The 20,170-nt window shown below is 41.2% G+C and overlaps 2 protein-coding genes across 4 annotated transcripts in view; one reads left to right on the top strand and one right to left on the bottom strand.

The window, feature by feature from the left end:
* The window catches only part of invs (inversin), a 110,921-nt gene extending 98,590 nt beyond the window's left edge, over positions 1 to 12,331 (top strand). The window contains exons 15-16 of one of the 2 annotated variants that reach the window (XM_057835504.1): positions 5,279 to 5,362; positions 10,569 to 12,331. In XM_057835504.1, the coding sequence (XP_057691487.1) occupies positions 5,279 to 5,362; positions 10,569 to 10,684 (200 nt within the window). In that variant the 3' untranslated portion in view covers positions 10,685 to 12,331. The remainder of the gene's footprint in view (positions 1 to 5,278; positions 5,363 to 10,568) is intronic. The other variant, XM_057835503.1, reaches the window with a different exon arrangement.
* The window catches only part of tex10 (testis expressed 10), a 36,051-nt gene continuing 27,262 nt past the window's right edge, over positions 11,382 to 20,170 (bottom strand). For both annotated transcript variants that reach the window (XM_057835502.1, XM_057835501.1), the window contains exons 13-16: positions 17,593 to 17,673; positions 16,951 to 17,141; positions 16,670 to 16,877; positions 11,382 to 11,780 (exon numbers count right to left, since the gene is read on the bottom strand). In XM_057835502.1, the coding sequence (XP_057691485.1) occupies positions 11,664 to 11,780; positions 16,670 to 16,877; positions 16,951 to 17,141; positions 17,593 to 17,673 (597 nt within the window). In that variant the 3' untranslated portion in view covers positions 11,382 to 11,663. The remainder of the gene's footprint in view (positions 11,781 to 16,669; positions 16,878 to 16,950; positions 17,142 to 17,592; positions 17,674 to 20,170) is intronic.

Below are 20,170 nucleotides of genomic sequence, written 5' to 3'. Positions count from 1 at the left end.
TTCCGGTCCCTCCCCTGCCCACGATGAGGCTGGCGTCTGATTGGTCGTGTGCGATGTCAGAAGACGCTGCCGCTTGCTCAACGCCCTCCCACGCAGCGAACAAGCACCACCTTCATAGAACGAATCAGTGCAGATGATGATTAGTTCGGTCTCGTTCACCAAAACAATTCGTTCAAAAAGAACGAATCGTTCGCGACCGATACAACACTAACACACATCACTTAAAAGCTAGGATTTTTTCCCCACGTGTTTCAATTGAATTTCTCATTGTGTCAAGCCATTTTTAAGTTCTAGTTAAGTTTTAAGTTAGTCTAAACTGTAAGTCCTGATAGGATTTTGAGTTTTTGCAGTGTTCAAAATAAATGTATGATACAGGCTGTATTGGAGCACATTAGGGACCAGTGCTACTTGGTGTTTTATCCAGCAATGACTACTGAGCTAAAATTGATAGTTAGCATGATTACGTTTTTATTTTACACCCTCATCACTCCACAATGCTATGTTATGTTAAAGCCTGTATGTAAGACACGTTAGCCACGCATCGACAGTGGTCATAATTAATTGAAACCTAGCCCTCCGCAGGGCTAACGTTCCGTGAGCTAGTAGCGACAGTAACGTTAATCTTATTTATTAGCGCTTAGCGCTCTTTATTAGCGCTCTTTATTAGCGCTTAGCGCTGTACTGCTTTAAGATGGCGGCTGTTTACAAACGCTGCCCAGACGCGGCCGAGTCTGTCAATGCTCATCTAGTTCAACATACATGTGATCTCAATGAGACGCGCCAGACGCTGCCTGTTACCAATGTAGCATTGTGCGGGCTAGTATTTAGCAACGTCGGCGTCGTTTGTGGCGGCTGTCGGCTGCAGTAAGTTTTTTTTTTTTTTTCCCTTCTTCCTCTCCGCACGTGACAGTGCGTTGTCCCACATTAAAAGTAGTCCTAGCAAAACGTGATGCTTAGAGCTGTCAAAATAAACGATTACTCGAGGTGAATAAAATTACTCGGATCAGTTTTTAAACTCGAGTTACTCGAGTTGCTCGAGTACTCGTTTCAGCTCTAGTACAGTTGTGGTCAAAAGTTTACATACACTTGTGAAGAAAATAATGTCATGGCTCTCTTGAGTTTCCAGTTATTTCTACAATTCAGATTTTTCTCTGATAGAGTGATTCTTTGTCACAAAAAACATTCATGAAGTTTGGTTCTTTTATGACTTTATTATGGGTGAACAGAAAAAAGTGATCAAATCTGTAAACTTTTGACCACAACTGTATATAATCAGCAAGTTGGCGTTGTCCTTGTAGACGCTACAATATGTGCTCGTCTGTTCATTCGAAATAGTTGGAAACCTTTGTGTATTTCAGTGTTGTTTTTGGCAGCCATTTTAATTTTTGTCTTCATCTTTTAGACAAAAATACTTAGTCATATTTTAGTCATTTCAAAATGTGTTCCCCTTCGTCTAGTTTTAGTCGACATTTCTCAAAAAGTTTTCGTCTATGAACACATAATGAATACTATGAATACATAAATAAATTAAAGGTTTCCAACAATTTCGAATGAACATGACAGATGGGCACAGAGTCTACAAGGAAATCACCATTTTCATGATGATTATACACTCAGCAGGAAAACAGCACATTATTTGCAATAAATTAAACTAACCTGGACGGCACAAACTGTATGTAAAATGTTTTTCAAGAGTTTAAGAAGACACCGAGTCACTGCCCTAAATGCTAATGCTAACGTGAACGCTATACTAACGCTACAAGTTAGTATAGTGTGTGCTGATCACTCCACACAGACTTTTAATGTCTAAAGAAACATGGCATATCTAACCAAGATAAGTAAAACTTACCAAGCAGCACCTGACACGTTTCACAAAATGAGCCTGGAATGAACTGGTGAGTAAGCGTGTGTGTGGGGCATGGGGAAGGCGCAGCACATCACATGAGTGACACCCAAAAAAACTATGGCGAATTTTCATCTCGTTCTCGTGTCATCAGACGACAACTGGCATCCATCTCGTTATGTTTTAGTCTCCCAAGACACGTTTTCAGCGCATCATTGTGACGTCATCGTCATGAAAAAAATTGTTCGTTGACGAACAATTTTCGTTGTCGTCATCGTTGACGAAAACAATGCAGGTTTATTTATTTATATTTGGAGTAAATCTTTTTAAATTTTACAGGCGGAAAGATTTTTAGTAAACGTTGGCTAAAACTAGACGAAATTAGTTTTCGTCAACAAAAACTAGACCAAGACACATTTTGAGATGACTAAAATATGACTGGGACGTATCAGTATTATTGTCCAAAAGAAGATGAAAATTAAATGGGCTGCCAAAAACAACACTGCTTCATAGATAAAATCTTTATCACCGTATTGAGACCCTCCCTCATAAGTCAGGATTAATGAAATAGAATCAAAAAGCAGCCCGGCCGTCACGATACTGTAGAACACGCTGTAACTGTCAACAATGACCCATGTTAATGTCTCGTGTAGCGTTTGTGTCCACATGTGGAACCTTAACGTGGGTTTCATCCCGCCTTCAGACAGCCTTGACCTTCATCACGCATCACCAGGTGATGATTGGAGAACAGGCAGAAACCTCGCTGCTCTTGTAGCACGCTGGCGGACAAAGAGACGGAAAGACGGACAGATCCCAAACCCGTGACGCGGCTTTTCTCGCCCTACCCCCTCTACCTCTCTGACAGTCGTGGCATCGTGAAAAGTTCACAGCTGTCAGGGGGAATGTCAACAGTGTAGAGCGATCCGCTGAACACACACATGCATGCTCACATCCGCAAAGAATCAGACGGACATTTGACATACAACTCTAGACTTGTTGGTACAGGCTATCATAATCGTGGTACACCTTTATCTAATTGCCAGCCTTTAATTCAATCTTCGCCTGGTCGCTAATAAAATTGAATCTCGGGCACAGAGGAGTAATGATAGGATAACCCAATGAGGATTTTATCGTTTTTTGGCAGCGCAGCCCATCCCTCCTCCTGCAGCCCAGCAAAGGAGCCATCGTCACCCCCCGGGATTTAGGGTGGTCCACCGGGCCACCCGCGCTCCCATCAACCGGCCCTCAGGGATGGGGACGTACCACCAACCTCACGCCCGTCCCCACCCCAGTCCACCCACCCGGCCCACGAGCCACAGCCGCAGCCAACAAAGTCCAGGGCAGAGCAGGGTCCCCCGCCGGAGCAGGTGACATCAAGCCGATACACCGGCGTCCAGCCAGCGACCCGGGGAGGAGCGCAGGGCAGATACCCAGGCAGAGAAGAAAGGGGAAGGCAGAAGCAGGAGAGTGCTGAGGAGCCGCCGCGGGGCGGCATGAGATCGGAGCCCCGACCTCCCGCAACTCCCGCGGCCAGGAGCACAGGCAGAGTGGAGGCCACGCCCCGGGAGCCACGCCATAGAGAAAAAGTGTGGGACCCACCTAGCACCCTATTACTATGACTGCCGGGTTCCCGGCTGGCAGCCATTACCCAGCACCGTGATGGGATTGTGTGGGGAGGGTAGTGCAATGTATGCATTAAAATAGGAGAGCTCGGCTTGAGGCAGTGGGACCGCTGCATGGAATTTCTACCCAGCCGCCCGTCCCACCGCCCTTTGCCGGAGCTCTCCCGTGGAGTATGATGTGTGTGATGCGTTGAAAAAGATGCAGGAATGGCGGGGCCTGCCGTGAGGAAATAACCGTGAGCACCCCGCCCCAACAGGTCCCATCCATCCCACAACCTTAGTGTGTAATGCATTAAAATCAGCGGGGAGCCAGGCTGGGACTGTATTGCCCTGTTCCAACTCTCCCCGGAGAAATGAATGAGTATGTAGGTGCCAGGGTGAAAGATATTTACAGTGCAAATTGAGGAGTGCGTGAGTTAAGAGGCAGGCTTCCGTAGGCGTGGCCCCGTCCACCAGAACCACAGGCCGCAGGGCAGGAGAAGCGCCAGGGCCCCGATCAACCCCCGCCCCAGACCACCCCCGGCGCACCCGCGACCGCCCAGCCCTCCCCGCCGCCCGAGCACCCACTCCGCACCACGAACAGGCACTACGCCAAGCTCCAGGGGGATGTCCACCCCACCGGCAAGGGACAGCAAACCCCACCCAAGGCCCCGCGGTCCCCAAGAGGCCTCACCGGCGACCCCGCCGGCAGGAGGGCAGTGGCAAGCGCCGCGGTCCGGAGAGGCGAACAGGGGCGGAGACAGACTAAGGGGATGGAGGCGCACCCTCCCAACCCTCCCCCGGGCCAGGAGGGGTGCGCGGTATAACACCAGGGGGCACATCCCCGGTACAAGGAGACGCGGCTCCGGCCGGGCCAACCCGGGAGGGAACTATGGCCGCCGCATACACCACCCCACCCCGGCCGGCCAGGGAAGGGCCACGGCCTCGGGGCGGCACCCGCGCGGCAGCCCCACCCCCCTTGAGTGCCAGAAAGGCGCCTTCAAATAAAATGTATTATCATTATTATTATGGAGAGTGATTAAGTATAGCGTTAAAGTTGATGAAAAAGTGGGTGCGCCCCTTACGAAAAAAAGTTAGGCACACCAGTGCAACCAATGGAGAAATTAAGTGTGGAGCCTAGGCAATAAATATCGCAAAGGTAATTTTTTTCCAATAACATTCAGGCCTAATTTACGTATATTTTTACTTTTAAAGGGCTAAAAAGTAACAAAATAATCCAGAAATACAATGGCATTGCCAAAAGGTATAAAATATATACCTTTATACTCTGCAACACTCCTGAAAAAAAGCAGAAGAGGAAGTATTGTAAAAAGTACAGTACTGCAACATGTTTGGAACTGTTAAAATAAAAACCAAAAAACAACTTTTTTGTCGGTATTAACAGATTCTCAAAATCAGGTGACTTGGACTCGGGTGTAAAAATATGCGATCGGGACATCCCTATTGAAAACACATAGACAGCAATAGACGTCCATACCATTTTAACTGGGCGATCGATTCCAGCCCCTCCTAGTTAAAATGGATTGGACGTTTATTGCCGTCAATGGCGGCCTAAGATTTAAGCTATTTAAAATAATTGCAAAATACGTGCGGGCAAAATGAATAAGTACTATATTGGATGCTAGAAAATATTGTTTCGTGGGCCAAAATTGGCTCCTGGGCTGCAGGTTGCCTGTCCTGTATGAATGTAATAAAAACTTTTTTTTTTTAATTATTAAAAAAAAAATTGTGGATGAAAGGGTTAAGCGCAAACTTTTTCCTATCTTAGTTTCTAGTGAAGATAATTTGTTTTATTTTTGTACTACCATTGTAGGAAACTCGATGGCTGTTCGGGGACATTCTTCTTTTCGAGGGTCTCAACTGCTATTGAACATGCCTTTACGGACCCAGAGCCAGCGTAAGTCCAATTTTGGATGAACAGTAGTTAACTCATTCACTCCCAACCATCTTCACCTGTGCAACCCCCTTCGCTCCCGTTTTACTAGCTTTGACTGATTTTGCAAGGCCCATAGAAAATTCTATTCTATTGCTATATAAACATGGAACCAACCAAAACAAAGATTAGACTCTCTTCTTTCAGCAGGAAAAAAAAGTTAGTTCATATCTTTTTCCTTACTTTAGAAATCAGCATTAGAAAATAGCTTAGTTTGAGCAATTTTCCAATTTCTGATGAAAAAACGATTAATCGACTACGAAAATAATCGATAGCTGCAGCCCTAATCTGATATGCTATCAACTCAGTTGTAGTCACCACATACACAGGTGAGTATTTCGGTTGTTATTGTTGTTAACCCCTGTTTATTTAAAACAATACCTGTTGGTTTAAAAAAAAAAAAAAAAAAAAAAAAAAAAAAAAAAGGATTTGGTGAGGTTAATTCAATTGTTATTTGTGTTAGTATGCTAGCGGTTAAACGCAATTTGTGTTAGACTCGGCAATAGTTGTTGGTGCTTGACTCTTCTGTAAATACCATTAAATATTTTTCAGCGCAACATAAAAAAAACATTTTTTTTCACGTGTCTTCTTTACACAAAAGTTCTATTAACCCGAATTATGCCTTTTTTCCTTTACCCGTCACTCATTTAATTTGCTCTCCCAGTCAAAATAGATTGGATATCAAGCACTGCCAATGGCACTGAAAGATGATCATTCACAGCCTGTCCTCACAGTTTACATGAATTGCACATCTACAGGTCCTTCTCAAAAAATTTGCATATTGTGATAGAGTTCATCATTTTCTGTAATGTACTGATAAACATTAGATTTTCATATATTTTAGATTCATTAAACAGAACTACTTCGGTAAACTGAAGTAGTTCTGTTTAAAGGCTCAAGCCTTTTATTGTTTTAATATTGATGATTTTGGAAAAAAGTCAAGAAAAACCAAAAATCCCCATCTCAAAAAATTTGCATATCATGAAAAGGTACTCTAAAGAAGCTACTAACTTAATCAACAAATTAACTCAAAACACCTGCGAAAGATTCCTGAGGCTTTTAAAAACTCCCAGTCTGGTTCATTACTCAAAACCGCAATCGTGGACAAGATTGCCGACCTGACTGGTGTCCAGAAGGCCATCATTGACACCCTCAAGCAAGAGGCTAAGACACAGAAATAAATTTCTGAGGGAATAGGCTGTTCCCGGAGTGCTGTATCTAGGCACCTCAGTGGGAAGTCTGTGGGAAGGAAAAAGTGTGGCAGGAAACACTGCACAACCAGAAGAGGTAACCGCACCCTGAGAAAGATTGTGGAGAAGGGCCGATTCCAGACCTTGGGGGACGTACAGAAACAGTGGACTGAGTCTGGAGTAGAAACATCCAGAGCCACCGTGCACAGGCGTGTGTGAAACAGCGGCAGAAGCGCCTGACCTAGGCTACAGAGAAGCAGCACTGGACTGTTGCTCAATGGTCCAAAGCAGAGGTTGCGCTAGACTTTTTCGTTGTCTGTCATTTTGACTGACAGGGTCATAAAAATCAGGTCATAATCTATTTTTACCCGTCACTTAAATTTTTAAAATGATAATGACATTGTGGAGACCCTTTGTTTGGCATAATTCACCTTACTACTTACGTACTTGTGTGTCCATTTGGCTGAGCGCGTTACCGGCTACGACATAGTCACGTGACAGAGACACTTAAGAGCCGCGCGCGTTCCGGCTTGAATAGAGAGTTCACAGAGAACAGCAGAGCTACAGCGGCTGGACACAGCAATTCGAGCTAACAAGACTCTTAACATTGCATACCGCTTCAACATATTCAATAGTATTTAGTTTTCATTCATTTTAAATTAATATTCTGTCCGAACAAGCTTAACAGAGAATCCACACCGTGCCATCATCACACATCAAGCAGATGAGGTTACATATGGAACAATGAAATTAACAGTTCACCTGCTGTGGCCTGAACGCAGTCTCAAACTTTCCTCCTGGTGCGCATGGACTTGAATTGCGTGCCCGCTTGTGCAGTCACTCTTTTTTCACCTCTTTTATAAACACCATCGTCGTTTTGAGTCTTTTTGAAGAAACTTCGGACACTCAGTTGCCTTGACATTTTTCAGAGTAAGGCCAACGACGTCATGCATCAAGAGAGACAATAGCTAATTAATATGCTCACTCGCCTCCCTGTGGTCTGGGGTGTGAATTGCAACCTGTCAAAATGACAGATGGACTTCAGTTTCCGTCACCGTTTTAAAAAATCGGTCAACAGCGGAAAATATTCGGTTAACGCGACCCCTGGTCCAAAGTACAGTATTTTTTTCAGATGAAAGCAAATTTTGCATGTCATCCAGAAATCAAGGTTCCAGAGTTTGGAAGAAGACTGGGAAGAAGGAAATGCCAAAATGCCTGAAGTCCAGTGTCAAGTACCCACAATCAGTGATGGTCTGGGGTGCCATGTCAGCTGCAGGTGCTGGTCTACTGTGTTTTATCAAGGGCAGGGTCAATGCAGCTAGCTATCAGGAGATTTTGGAGCACTTCATGCTTCTATCGGCTGAAAAGCTTTATGGAGATGAAGATTTCATTTTTCAGCAAGACCTGGCACCTGCTCAGTGTCAAAACCACTGGTAAATGGTTTACTGACCATGGCATTAGTGTGCTGCCAAATCTCCTGGCCTGAACCCCATAGAGAATCTGTGGGATATTGTGAAAGATGAGCGTAAGGCCGCTACCGAAGCATCTTGGGCCTCCATAACATCTCAGCAGTGCCACAGGCTGATTGCCTCCATGCCACGCCCCATTGAAGCAGTCATTTCTGCAAAAGGATTCCCGACGAAGTATTGAGTGCATAGCTGATATAATTAATTGAAAGTTGACTTTTTTTTGTATTAAAAACTCTTTTTTTGTTTTGGTCGGATGAAATATGCAATTTTTTTAGATAGGGTTTTTTGTTCTTTCTTGACTTTTTTTGCCAAAATCATCAATATTAAAACAATAAATGGCTTGAACTACTTCAGTTGTGTGTAATGAATCTAAAATATATGAAAGTAATATTTATCAGTACATTACAGAAAATAATGAACTTTATCACAATATGCATTTTTTTTTAGAAGGACCTGTATTGCCGTCAATGGCATGCAATAAGTTAAATACTATGACCAAAAAAATTTACTTTTGAGCATTAATTGAGGCCGTAGCCAGTGTATTTGTAGCGTAATTGAAATTAAATAATTGCTAATATTTGAAGGTTTTTTTAATGACCAAAAATACTCACTTGCCCTCGAAATGTGTAGTGGTCTTAAAGAGCATATGACATGAGAAAAAAAAGTCTTAAATGGCATTATTATGTGAATTAGAATCATATTTTGAGACGATTCGACTATATACAACAATTTAGCAAAGCGCAGATGACGAGAAATTAGTCCTTTAATCTGCCGGTTAGCCACGCCTATCATTATAGGGCTTTAGCGTCCCCAATAGGTGGATGACGTCAGCGGTAGACTGGGCTCATCGGTTTTACTATTCAGCCCATTGAGGGGGAATTATTCAGAACGAGGAAAACGCGACGAAGAGAGCCGCAAAATGTCATTGTTTCAGTCTCTCTACTCCAATATTTTTACAGGATATTGTTTTTATCCAAGTATTTTTCCCCAATAGCTATATAAATGATTTGAGAAGGACCAGTCAGCCCGTCGAGGGGGAACTATTCACAACGAGGAAAACGCGACGAAGAGAGCTGCAAAATGTCATTGTTTCTGTCTCTTCAATATTTTTACAGGATATTCTTTTTATCCAAGTATTTTCCCCAGTTGCTAAATAAATGGCATGGTCATGACAAATATCAGTCTTGTGCTAAATGGAATATGAAATCATAAAAATGCATTTATTCAGGACGACATGGCAAAATTACTCCATAATGGTCAAAACTGTCGACTTCACCTTTAGTGTCGCACCTCCCGAACGATATTTTATGACACCTAAATCGGACATATGTCATTTCCCTTCCCCGGCTTCGGAGAATGTAAACAAACCAAAAGGCGTGACAGCTAGCCGACATGCTAACCCGAACCGAGTGATGTTTCAAAGTCTTCGAAGCGGAAAATCACACATAACTAGCCTCAATTATTTGACGTGGCGACTGGGTTGTCGATTGTCTTCGCGGATCGGCAAACCGCCCGGCGGAGAGCAATTTACAGTTCGTTCCCCGGAGGAGGGTGGCTGCAGTTGTTGTGCAGCTAACGTGCTGCTAATGTGCATGATGAGGGCTTTTTACATGCCTATCAATGATCAAACGTAAGTAGTCCTTTTTTTAAAGAAAGTTTGTCGTGTTTACTTTGTAATCGCTGCAAAACAAGCCCTACTACTGTGGGACCATTGGACTTCCTCGTAAGTCCAATGGTCCCACAGTAGTAGGGCTTGTTTTGGCCAATATCCACGGTGAATGGGAACCTTTTGAAACTCCAAAAAGGAGCACACGCCTCTTCCTCATACAGCAAGATTTTTCTGCAGCCGTTTGGCTGGCGTGATGCGAAAAATAAACGTATTAATCCGCAAAATCAGCTGAATCCTTTGTCCTCATACACAACAGTACGCTGTATAGTGAAGAGGACGTCTTCTACCGTACACGTAACAGTGGCCTCCTCCTCAATGCAAGACCGAAGCCGGAAGTCACTCATTTTCATGGCGCGGGATTAAAAAAACTAAATAAATATAGCGATTGCTTCCACACATATCCAAGCGGTCCGTATCATTCAGGAGCATAAAATACCGCGTGTATTATGAAATAAACATGCTTTTTCGTGTCACATGCACTTTAAGTGTCCACTTTTGATTAGTTGTCGACTGTAGTGATCTCTGTTCCTGAAAGGGTTAAGAACTGTTTTTTGTGTTTTTGCATTTATTTTCATGCAAATTTATTTTGCTCATTTAAAGCTGTATTATAATACTGTTATAATGTAGATCTTGTATTGCTATGTGGAGTGCGCTTGAATTAGATTTTTTTTTCCTCACTAAATTCCCAAAAAGTCCCTTTTTTTTGGTATTTTGGAAATGACCACCCTAGCTCAGTGTTTCAGTACTTTTTGCACTACTTGATTTTCTCTAACAAGAAGCCAAATGGCAAATTTCACAACTTTTTAGGTTCACCCCGAAATTATTCTTTGTGATTTGTCTAGTGAGCGGCTTGGACTGCGTGCACCTGACGGACGCCATGAATCAAGCCAGGCAGTTCTCCTACCACCTGAGGCCGCAAAGCGCCGGGCAGGGTCGGGGCCATCGGGGAAAGCGTTGACGCGCACCAAAGTATATTTTGTTTTCTCAGCTGGCCGGCAGTCTTTAACTTCGTGGAATTACTGTACGCATTCATTGTTCGCTTCTAAAATTAAGCCGTATGACATCAGAGCCATGACCTCACAGGGTGGGGGTTAAGTCTATCGAAGTGGCGCGAGTAAAAGATAACCTTTCATCCATTGTGAGACACTCGCACACACAAACTGCCTCCTTATTTCTTGGCTCTCGCTCACACGCCGAGATAACCTTTCCTCGTGTTGAGGAGAATGAGCCGGTCTATCAACAGCCGCTCATGAACTCAGTCCACCTGCAGACACACATGCGTAAAAATATGTCCATTCCTTTCGCTTACTTGTACAAGTACAAATCTGTCCATTCTGACACATGCTGCATTAACGCAGTCCAGTGAGTATATGTTGTGGTAGTGGGAAAAAGAAAATATTTTTAATATGAAAGTCATCAACTCTTTGGCTACCATTGACAGCCCCTTTATATGTTTCAAACTGAGTCCACTGGAAAATTGTTGCAAATTTGTTAACACCAAGTTAGGGTTTTACCTTCCTGTGGCAAATACACCTAGGACACACTGATTGAAACGTTTGTCAAATAGGGGGCCGCAAAATTGTCCCTTGGGTCTGAATTGACCCCCGGGCCGCAAATTTGAGACCCCTGCCCGCATGTAACATTTTATTATAAAATAAGCACAAGTATTAAACGCTGTGAAAATGGTTTATTTTTCAATCCGTTTTTTTTTCTTTAAAAAAAACCACCAGGCAGTAAAGAACAAAACTATTTTCCATACAGAAAGCAGGTTGAAGCACAATTAAGCTTTTCTAACAAGACTTTCTAATTCGTTGCCACATTTGCTTTACACAAACATAGACCCACAGTTACCGTTGTGAAGACAATATTGAGGTGTACAATTGTTTTTTTGTGTGTGTCAGGAGTGATCCGTGTTGGTCACACGCCTGTGTATGCGATCAGTACATATCTCGGAGGTTTCCACGGTGGGACGACGAGCCGTGTGCCACGGTGATGCTGTAACAGTACAGCAAGTCGGTCAGCCATTGCTGCCTGGTCACGCCTCGGGAGTACCTCTGCAAATGTATACAGGAAAGTCTTACATTTGTGTGTAAAGACAATATTAAAAATTATAAAATTCTTTGGGAATCAAAGTTTTGTAATTCAAGTTTAAACTTAATAAAGACAATTATGAATATTTTAAGGGTGTCAGTTACTTGGACAGAATGATATGTAGTAAATTTGTTGAATGAACCCATTCTATTGCTGTTTTGAATGATTTGTATTATTAATTTCTTTGGATGGATGATGCTTTACCACATAGGGGTCAAACTCCCAGAGGCCAGATCTGGCCTGCCACATCATTTTGTGTAGCCTATGAAAGTAAATCATGTTCATCGACTTCAATACAAGTTTCTAGAGAGGTCCGATCACGTCATTTTCAAAGTATCGGAATCAGCAAAAAAATATCAGTCATGCCTTTTTTTAATATCTATACTGTATATTTTTTAATTAAATCTTTTTCTAATTGTATTTAACGTTACAAACATAATATGTTACACTCATCCAGAGTCATTAGTTTAGGCTTAAGGTAGGGTTATCAAATTTATCCCGATAATGGCGGTAATTAATTTTTTTTTAAATGTATCACGTTAAAATATTTAACGCAATTAATGCATGCGCTGCACGACCCACCCACGCATTGTCGTGCTCAATCTGTAATGGCGCCGTTTTACCTATATAGAGCGATACAGTGGGGAGAACAAGTATTTGATACACTGCCAATGGGTTTTCCCATTGTGAGTGTACCAAATACTTGTTCTCCCCACTGTAAAAGGCAGCGTAAAATGAGTAGAGTGAATTTTGGCAGCCTTTGGAGCCGTTTTTTAATTGGCTAAAGCCTTACAATTCCTCTCCCTACAATTAGAAGTATCATGAGAAGCAATATGGGGAAGCAAGGTAGCAATTGTTCTTTTTCTTAACACCATATGTTGTTTCCTAACGCAGAGAAGATATATCAATTGGTAGCACTACGCACAGTCATGGTTCCACTTCCCATCATGCATTTGGGCATGGCTACAGTATCATTTACTGAAAGCTCGACAAATACACTAGATGGCAATATTTAGTCACAATATACAAAGTCACGAGTCTTTCTAGCCGTCACGAGTCTTTCTAGCCGTGGATCCCTCTCACAGAAAGAATGCTAATAATGTAAATGCCATCTTGAGGATTTATTGTCATAATAAACAAATACAGTTCTTATCTACTGTATGTTGAATGTATATATTCGTCCGAGTTGTATTCATTTTTTTTCTTAATGCATTGCCAAAATGTATATGATCGGGAATGATTGGAATTGAATCGGGAGCAAAAAAAAAAAAAACAGTCGGATCGGGAAATATTGGGATTGGCAGATACTCAAACTAAAACGATCGGGATCGGATCGGGAGCAAAAAAAACATGATCGGAACAACCCTACAAATTTCTGTAATTGTCAATGAAAGATGAAGGACTACAGAAATACAAGGTGTCCATAAAGTCTCTTTACCATTTAAAACAATTATTTAAAATGCAATTGATTATTTTATTCAGATTTGTTCTATTGTATTGAGTGTTTATTAAAAAAAAATATCGAATAATGGGTCAATTTTTCTTCATTGAGACATCAATTTCTGCAAATGTTTACCTTGACCTTTTAACTGAATATGTGGCACCACAACTGAATGACCTTCAACCAACCATCATTTTTCAGCAAGATGGTGCACCACCACATTGGGGGCTGCATGTTCGTGGGTTCCTCAATCAAACATTTCCAGACCGATGGATTGGAAGGGTTGGGCTAATTCCTTGGCCGCCACGTTCACCAGATATCACTCCCCTGGACTTCTTTCTATGGGGCTATGTTAAATATATCGTGTATCGAACAAAGATAAGGGACATTATTGACCTTAAGCGTAGGATTATTGATGCCATTGCCACAATTGATGCTTTGTGCAACTAATGGTGCCCATGTAGAAGTGTATTAAAAGAGGTTAAAAAAAAAAACAAAAACAAACGCTGAATACGATAGAACAAATCTGAATAAAATATCTAATTAATTGCATTATTAATAAATTTCTGAAATGGTAATGGTATGGACACCCTGTACAGTAATGGAGTTACTATGGATTTTTTTTTTTTTTTTTTTTTTAATTTGAAAAAACAATGAAAAATTAGGACAAAAATAATTTAAAAAATAGAATATTTATAAATTCATGCAATACCACCATGTTAATTTAAATAAATAAAAACCGATACACTGATTACGACCAAAAGTAACACTCTACAGAAGGTGCTTGTTTTTTTTTAATAGTATTTAATTCATTGCAGCCATTGACAGTGACAGATGTTGACAGAATTAATTTAAACCGGGAGGACTCGCCATGAAAGCTCATTTTTCAGTGCCAATGACGACACAACTTTTCAGGATGCTCAAATTATCCCCACCAACTTTAAAGGAACCTTAGTGGCATTATATAATGAGTTCAGTTATAGAGGTCATTTAAATTGTCTTCATATACAGTGGGGAGAACAAGTATTTGATACACTGCCATTGGCAGTGTATCAAATACTTGTTCTCCCCACTGTATATTGTAAGGATAACATTGACCCTACCATTATTAAATGAATTACTTTCATTATGTTCAGACTTACATTGACCCCATTTTGTTTCCTCAAACGCACATTTGATTGCCTGATGACTACCGTAATTTTTGAACTATAAGGCGCATCTGACTATAAGCTGCCACCCACTAAAAAAAGCTTTTTTTTTTTTTTTTTTTTAAAGATTAAATAAACTCACTTTTTGCTTAAAATATGTGTGTTAAGATTATTTTCAGCTAGCTATTTTCTTTTTTTAAGAAATCTGAGTAAAACTTACTTGAAGCAATGGCAGATAATTTCACTTATTTCTAATAGGCGGCTACTTTTTTCCTTCATTTTGAATCCTCATGCTTTTAGTCCAGTGCGGCTTATTTGTTGATTTATTTGGGTTAATAGGTAACACTTTATTTGACAGCGGCGTCATAATACCGCCATAATTATGATATGACACTATCATGGGCATTACTGAATGCTCATGACAGATTCATAAAGTTTCATCCGGAAAATTATGTCACGAACAAAAAGTGAGATAATTTGCCGAATAACACTAAATTACATCTGTTATAAGCATTCATTAAGCCTATAAGCCGCAGCTATGGGATATTTACACCAAAAAATATCAACCGTTAACACTTTATTTGACAGCGGCATCATAGACCAAATGAACCACCATGAAGCTTTGAACCAGCTGGCTGCAAAGCTTCATTGCTTCAAGAAGCTTGATTTGGCCATCCCTGCTCCGTTGGGGAAGAGTCAACCTCTGCTGCCAACACTGTTGTTGTCCAACATGCCTCCTAGCATGCATTGCGGCACTACAGATGTAAATAACTATCAAAATTAATGTTCTGTGCTAATTAATTTTTCAGTTACTGTTCCTGTTGTTTCATTAATTGCTAGTTATGGTATTTGGTAACAGTTTATTTTACAGTGGCGCCATCAGACTGTCATTAGACAATCATAATTATGACATGACACTATCATGAGCATTAATGAATGCTTATAACAGATGTAATTTAGTGTTATTTGGCAAATTATCTCACTTTTCATTCGTGACATAATTTTCCGGATGAAACTTTATGAATCTGTCATGAGCATTCAGTAACGCCCATGCTAGTGTCATGTCATAATTATGGCGGTATTATGACGCCGCTGTCAAATAAAGTGTTACCTATTAACCCAAATAAATCAACAAATAAACCGCACTGGACTATAAACCAGAGGATTCAAAATGAAGGAAAAAAGTAGCCGCTTATAGTCCGAAAATTTCAGTAGTTGAATTACCTTGTTTTCAGCGTAAATCTATTAGAAATAAGTAAAATTATCTGCCATTGCTTCACGTGAGTTCTACTCAGATTTCTTAAAATAAGAAAATAGCTAGCTGAAAAAAATCTTAACACATATATTTTAAGCAAAAAGGGAGTATATTTAATCTTAAAAAAAAAAAAAAAAAAAAAAAAATTCTTTTAAAAAAGCTTTTTTCGTCAGAAATGTTCTTAATTCAAGAATTAATATTGTTCAAAACATTATTTGAAAACAATTTCTTTCTTGATTTAAAAGTATGGTCTTAATAAGAACAAATAGTAATACAGTGGTACCTCGACATACGATCGCTTCGACACACGATCTTTTCGACATCCGACGTAAAATTTCACGCGCCATTTTATCTACATCCGACAAAATGCTCAAAATACAACGATTTATGACAGCGTCGCAATTTCATTGTTTTCCCGCAAGACGGCGGATTTTCTTGTGAGAGAAATCAACATGGGTTCCAAGAATGTTAAAGCAGGTGGTGAAAAAAGGTGAGGTTTACCAATGGAAAAATATGAGCGTGGGATAATCTGACCTATTAATCTGTTAACTAGGCAAAACTCCAAACAAGATTTAAGAAAAATTATCAGATTAAGACGTTATAAATTTGCAGTGTGAAAGTATAAATCAATATTTATTTTGCATTAATAATTTGGCCTATCAAGTAATTAGGTTCATATTGGTAAGAAATTTAGCCCTGACCCCTGTTCACCCAACCTGTTTGGTCTTATAAAAGTACATGCAGGTAATGCTGTTATATCGTCACTTAATACTGGGACCAAACCTACACACTTTGTCCCATCCATTTTGACAGGGAAGGGTCAATGAATGAACGTCATAATAACTTGAGCATGAAAAGGCTAATCGACTATTAAGATAGTTGTCAATTCATTTGATAATCGATGTTCTTGATTAGTGTATTAACTGTGGTAAACATCATGGCCCTCCGAAGAAAATCATAACGACCACGTATACCGCAACATAGATTGGTTTGACACGCCTGTTTTACCGTGAGATGTTGGACGAGTTCTTGCAGCGCACTCGTGTTGGCCACGAGCTGGTGTTGCAGCGGCGTGTGCTGCATCAGCATGGACAAAATCTGCCCCAGTTGGGGCAGCTCCTCCTGGCTCAGATCGCCAACGCGCAGCTGCAGCACCATCCTCAGCAGGCGGGGCACGGTACTCAGTGATGCCACGCACGCGCCCCAAATGGCCTCTCTGCAATCAGGACACCAACGAGTTACGAGCACGCTTTGGAGAAGGCGGGGAACGCGCTCGTGAGACGCTGGACCTTTTGTGCTGGTCTTGCTCTGCCGCCTCCTCCTCCTGATGTTGAGTGACGAGCAAGGTCAGAAGGCTGAGGCAGCACCGCGACAACAAGCGTAAGACTGGCTCAACGGGCAGGATGGACATGTCCATTAGCCTGGAAACGGCTACAAGGAGGCCGGCCGCCATGCTATCGGGCACCACGCGCAGCTTGGTCTGAAACATGCAACACAACTGAACACTAAGTTTCAAGCAAGTTCCAGTTTAGGCAAGTTTAACGTTTCCCAGAAGGACTATGCAAGTTGTAGCTCAATCACTGCCAGCTCCAACCCCTATTGAAAACCTCAGGAATGTGTTTGGTCACGAGGCATCAAGAAATGGCACAAAGTCAACCAAGAGCAATGTGAAAACATCTCTGGAAAGTATGCAAAACTTGGTTAGGCCAGTTTTGTTGAAGAGGGATTTTCTGAGGTCTGAAAACACCATGTCACAAATTAGTCTTGAGTCTCAATGCACCACAAAGCTTATATGTATTTAGAATTAGTGAGTTATGTTGTCTGGTTGTTTTTAGTTATATAATAAAATATTCTACAAAACATCCAAAGAAATACATGTTTTTGCAGTGGCTGACTTAAGATGCTGAAAAATCAATACAAACATTCCTCACCATGTATTCAAAGATTCCATTTTGCAAGATGTCAAAGCACTGAGCATTTGAACCCAGAGTTTCCAGACGCTGACACACTTCCTGAAAATGGAGAACATCGATATTATTAACATAAAGGCATTTACATTCCAGACAAAAACAAAACATGTTTTTAAAGCACAACAAGGTAACTTTTCAACCTTTATCAAATATTTTCATAACACTTGTGATAATATGTCGACTGACAACTAATTGAAAGACCTCTTTTATATCTTAATCGGTCTGTATCACTTTCACCGGCACTTAATTAACTTTGAGGAGGGTGGCAGGAACCCTGCCACACAAAAAAACTACAAATGTGCAGACTGCTTTATGGCATACGTCACAAAGATGGAAGTCGATGTAAACGCTTTATCTCAAAAAGATTGCAGAGCAATAAAAGAGCCAAAGTTTTGTCTGAAGAGGAAAAAAAAAAAAAAAAACTGGCTTTCACTCGCTGGCGTGACGCCAACCGCTATTGTTTAGCCACAACTGGATTCATTCCCTTATTAATATTCATCCTTCACACAGCCGCTGGAAACAGAAATGTTTAATCCATCTGCAGGCGACAGGGAGATTGATTTCTGATTGATTGACGATTTTACGACAGTTAACTGGTGTGTACGCTGGTTCTCATGGGAAACGCAGTTTTCCTTAAAGCAAAACACTAGCACTTTTATCCACCAACGTCGCTAAAATCAACCAAAACTGAAAAATTACCAAGTGTTCCTTTAAAGCTATAATTATACAAATTTAATAGGATACACAATCCATTTAAGACTCACGTCCAGTGCTTAATTTGTAAATCGTAAGGTGCCGGAACACAAATGACATAAGACAGCGCAGGGACGACGAGATGGGCACAGGTCCTAGAACATACGCAGAAAATGGTGCTGAAAACAACACACAAATGCCCACTTGCCAATCTGTGGGACTTACACACACGCAATGAGTTGCCACAGCACACTACCGCTAGTGTTTAACAAGCTAAATGATGAGTGACACATTCATCGCCTGTGACCATAGCGCTACCTAGCTTCTCTGGCAAGATCAAAGCTTCAACGCCTGTCAATTATCATTAACTTTAACAAGCAAACACCTTTACACGGCTCACAGAGAAAAGCAGCAGGAGGGAGTGTGAGAGGCTATACGAGCAGGAAGCAGAAAAACAAATATATTTTTTAATTAAAAACCCGATCCTTTTCACCCGAATCCTATCCTTTGGAAAAATGGCGCGATCGGCCTGATTTCCGATCACATGATCGGATCGTGACATCCCTATTCAAAACACTATACATAATGTTCTGTTGTTGTATACACTTCTCAATTAACATGTCATTTGTATCAACCTGAACTCAACATTCAAGTCTGGTGCGCAAATAGCAATCAGGGCTTCAACATATAAGTGCCTTGCACCTCCTCCTTTGTGTTTGGTCAACAATGGAGAACCTTGAAAAGAGCAACCAGAGAAGTAAGGGGGGGGTGGATTGGAGCATGAGGAGGACAGAGAGGAGCAGCAACAAGATGAAATCAGAAAAGGGGAGGAGGAGTAAAAAGGATTATATCTCACGAGATTTGTGATAGAAATACATGTACCGATTACCGGTTTCAATGTGGTATGAAAACGTTGCGGTTTCAAAACCGCAGAAGTTTTCTGTCATACCGTCGCTTAGATATTAGCCATTTTTTATGTCCCAACAATTCAGGGCGAAATCCCTCGCTTGCAGCTGCAAGGCTCAACCCTCCCCCCACCGGTTGTTGCTCAGTGTTAGTGAGTCAGCTGTGCTACACAATGGCTGGAGGAGGTGACACTACTGAACTTTTTACCCCCATAAAAGAAAAGGAAATCGCTGGTAGGGGGAATACTTCGGCTACAGAAAAGTTGCAGACGGCCGCGGCTTAGAGAAGGAGGGCCAACCGACACGTAAAACATGCTTGCGGAGGGTGGCTGCCGAGGAGGCAATAACTCCAATATGATTTCGCATTTATACAAAATTAAAGGTTAGCAAACCCTGTCATGAACATTTCCCACCAGCTACGAGAGTTAACTCCAGCGTGTTTAGTGTGTCTAGCGGTGGTAAAACATTAGGGGTGCACGATATCCATTTTTTGAAACCGATATCGATAACTTCCTGCTCCTCAAAGCCGATACCGATATCGATAATAAATACATAATTTTTTAAATGTATACTGTATAGTTTTTGAACACCTGGAGGTTTTAAAAAAATAGTGGTTGATTCAACATAGATTTGCCTTTTATCTCACCAGATTTTTCATAATGACATGAACAAAACTGTGCGTTTCACTTCTGCACTGCCCGTGAGCCAGCTAAGAATGAATGCACATCCATAAACCACAAGGCTTGGTCTTTTCTTGCTTTTATGGGAAGACACTCGTCTTAATATTGTGAAAGTACAACAGAAAAATACACATATTCAGTACTCAATATACAACAAACTGCAAAATACACTTATATACACAACTATTATATGTATAGCAAAGCACACTAGCTTGAGCTACTAAAACATTGGCTGGCTTCTATAACACAACAACTTGTGAA

Source organism: Corythoichthys intestinalis, chromosome 4 (assembly GCF_030265065.1).
Source record: "Corythoichthys intestinalis isolate RoL2023-P3 chromosome 4, ASM3026506v1, whole genome shotgun sequence".
In the NCBI taxonomy this organism is placed as follows: Eukaryota; Metazoa; Chordata; class Actinopteri; order Syngnathiformes; family Syngnathidae; genus Corythoichthys; species Corythoichthys intestinalis.
Note: the sequence above shows the minus strand (reverse complement) of the source record. Positions and strands in the feature narration are given on the sequence as shown.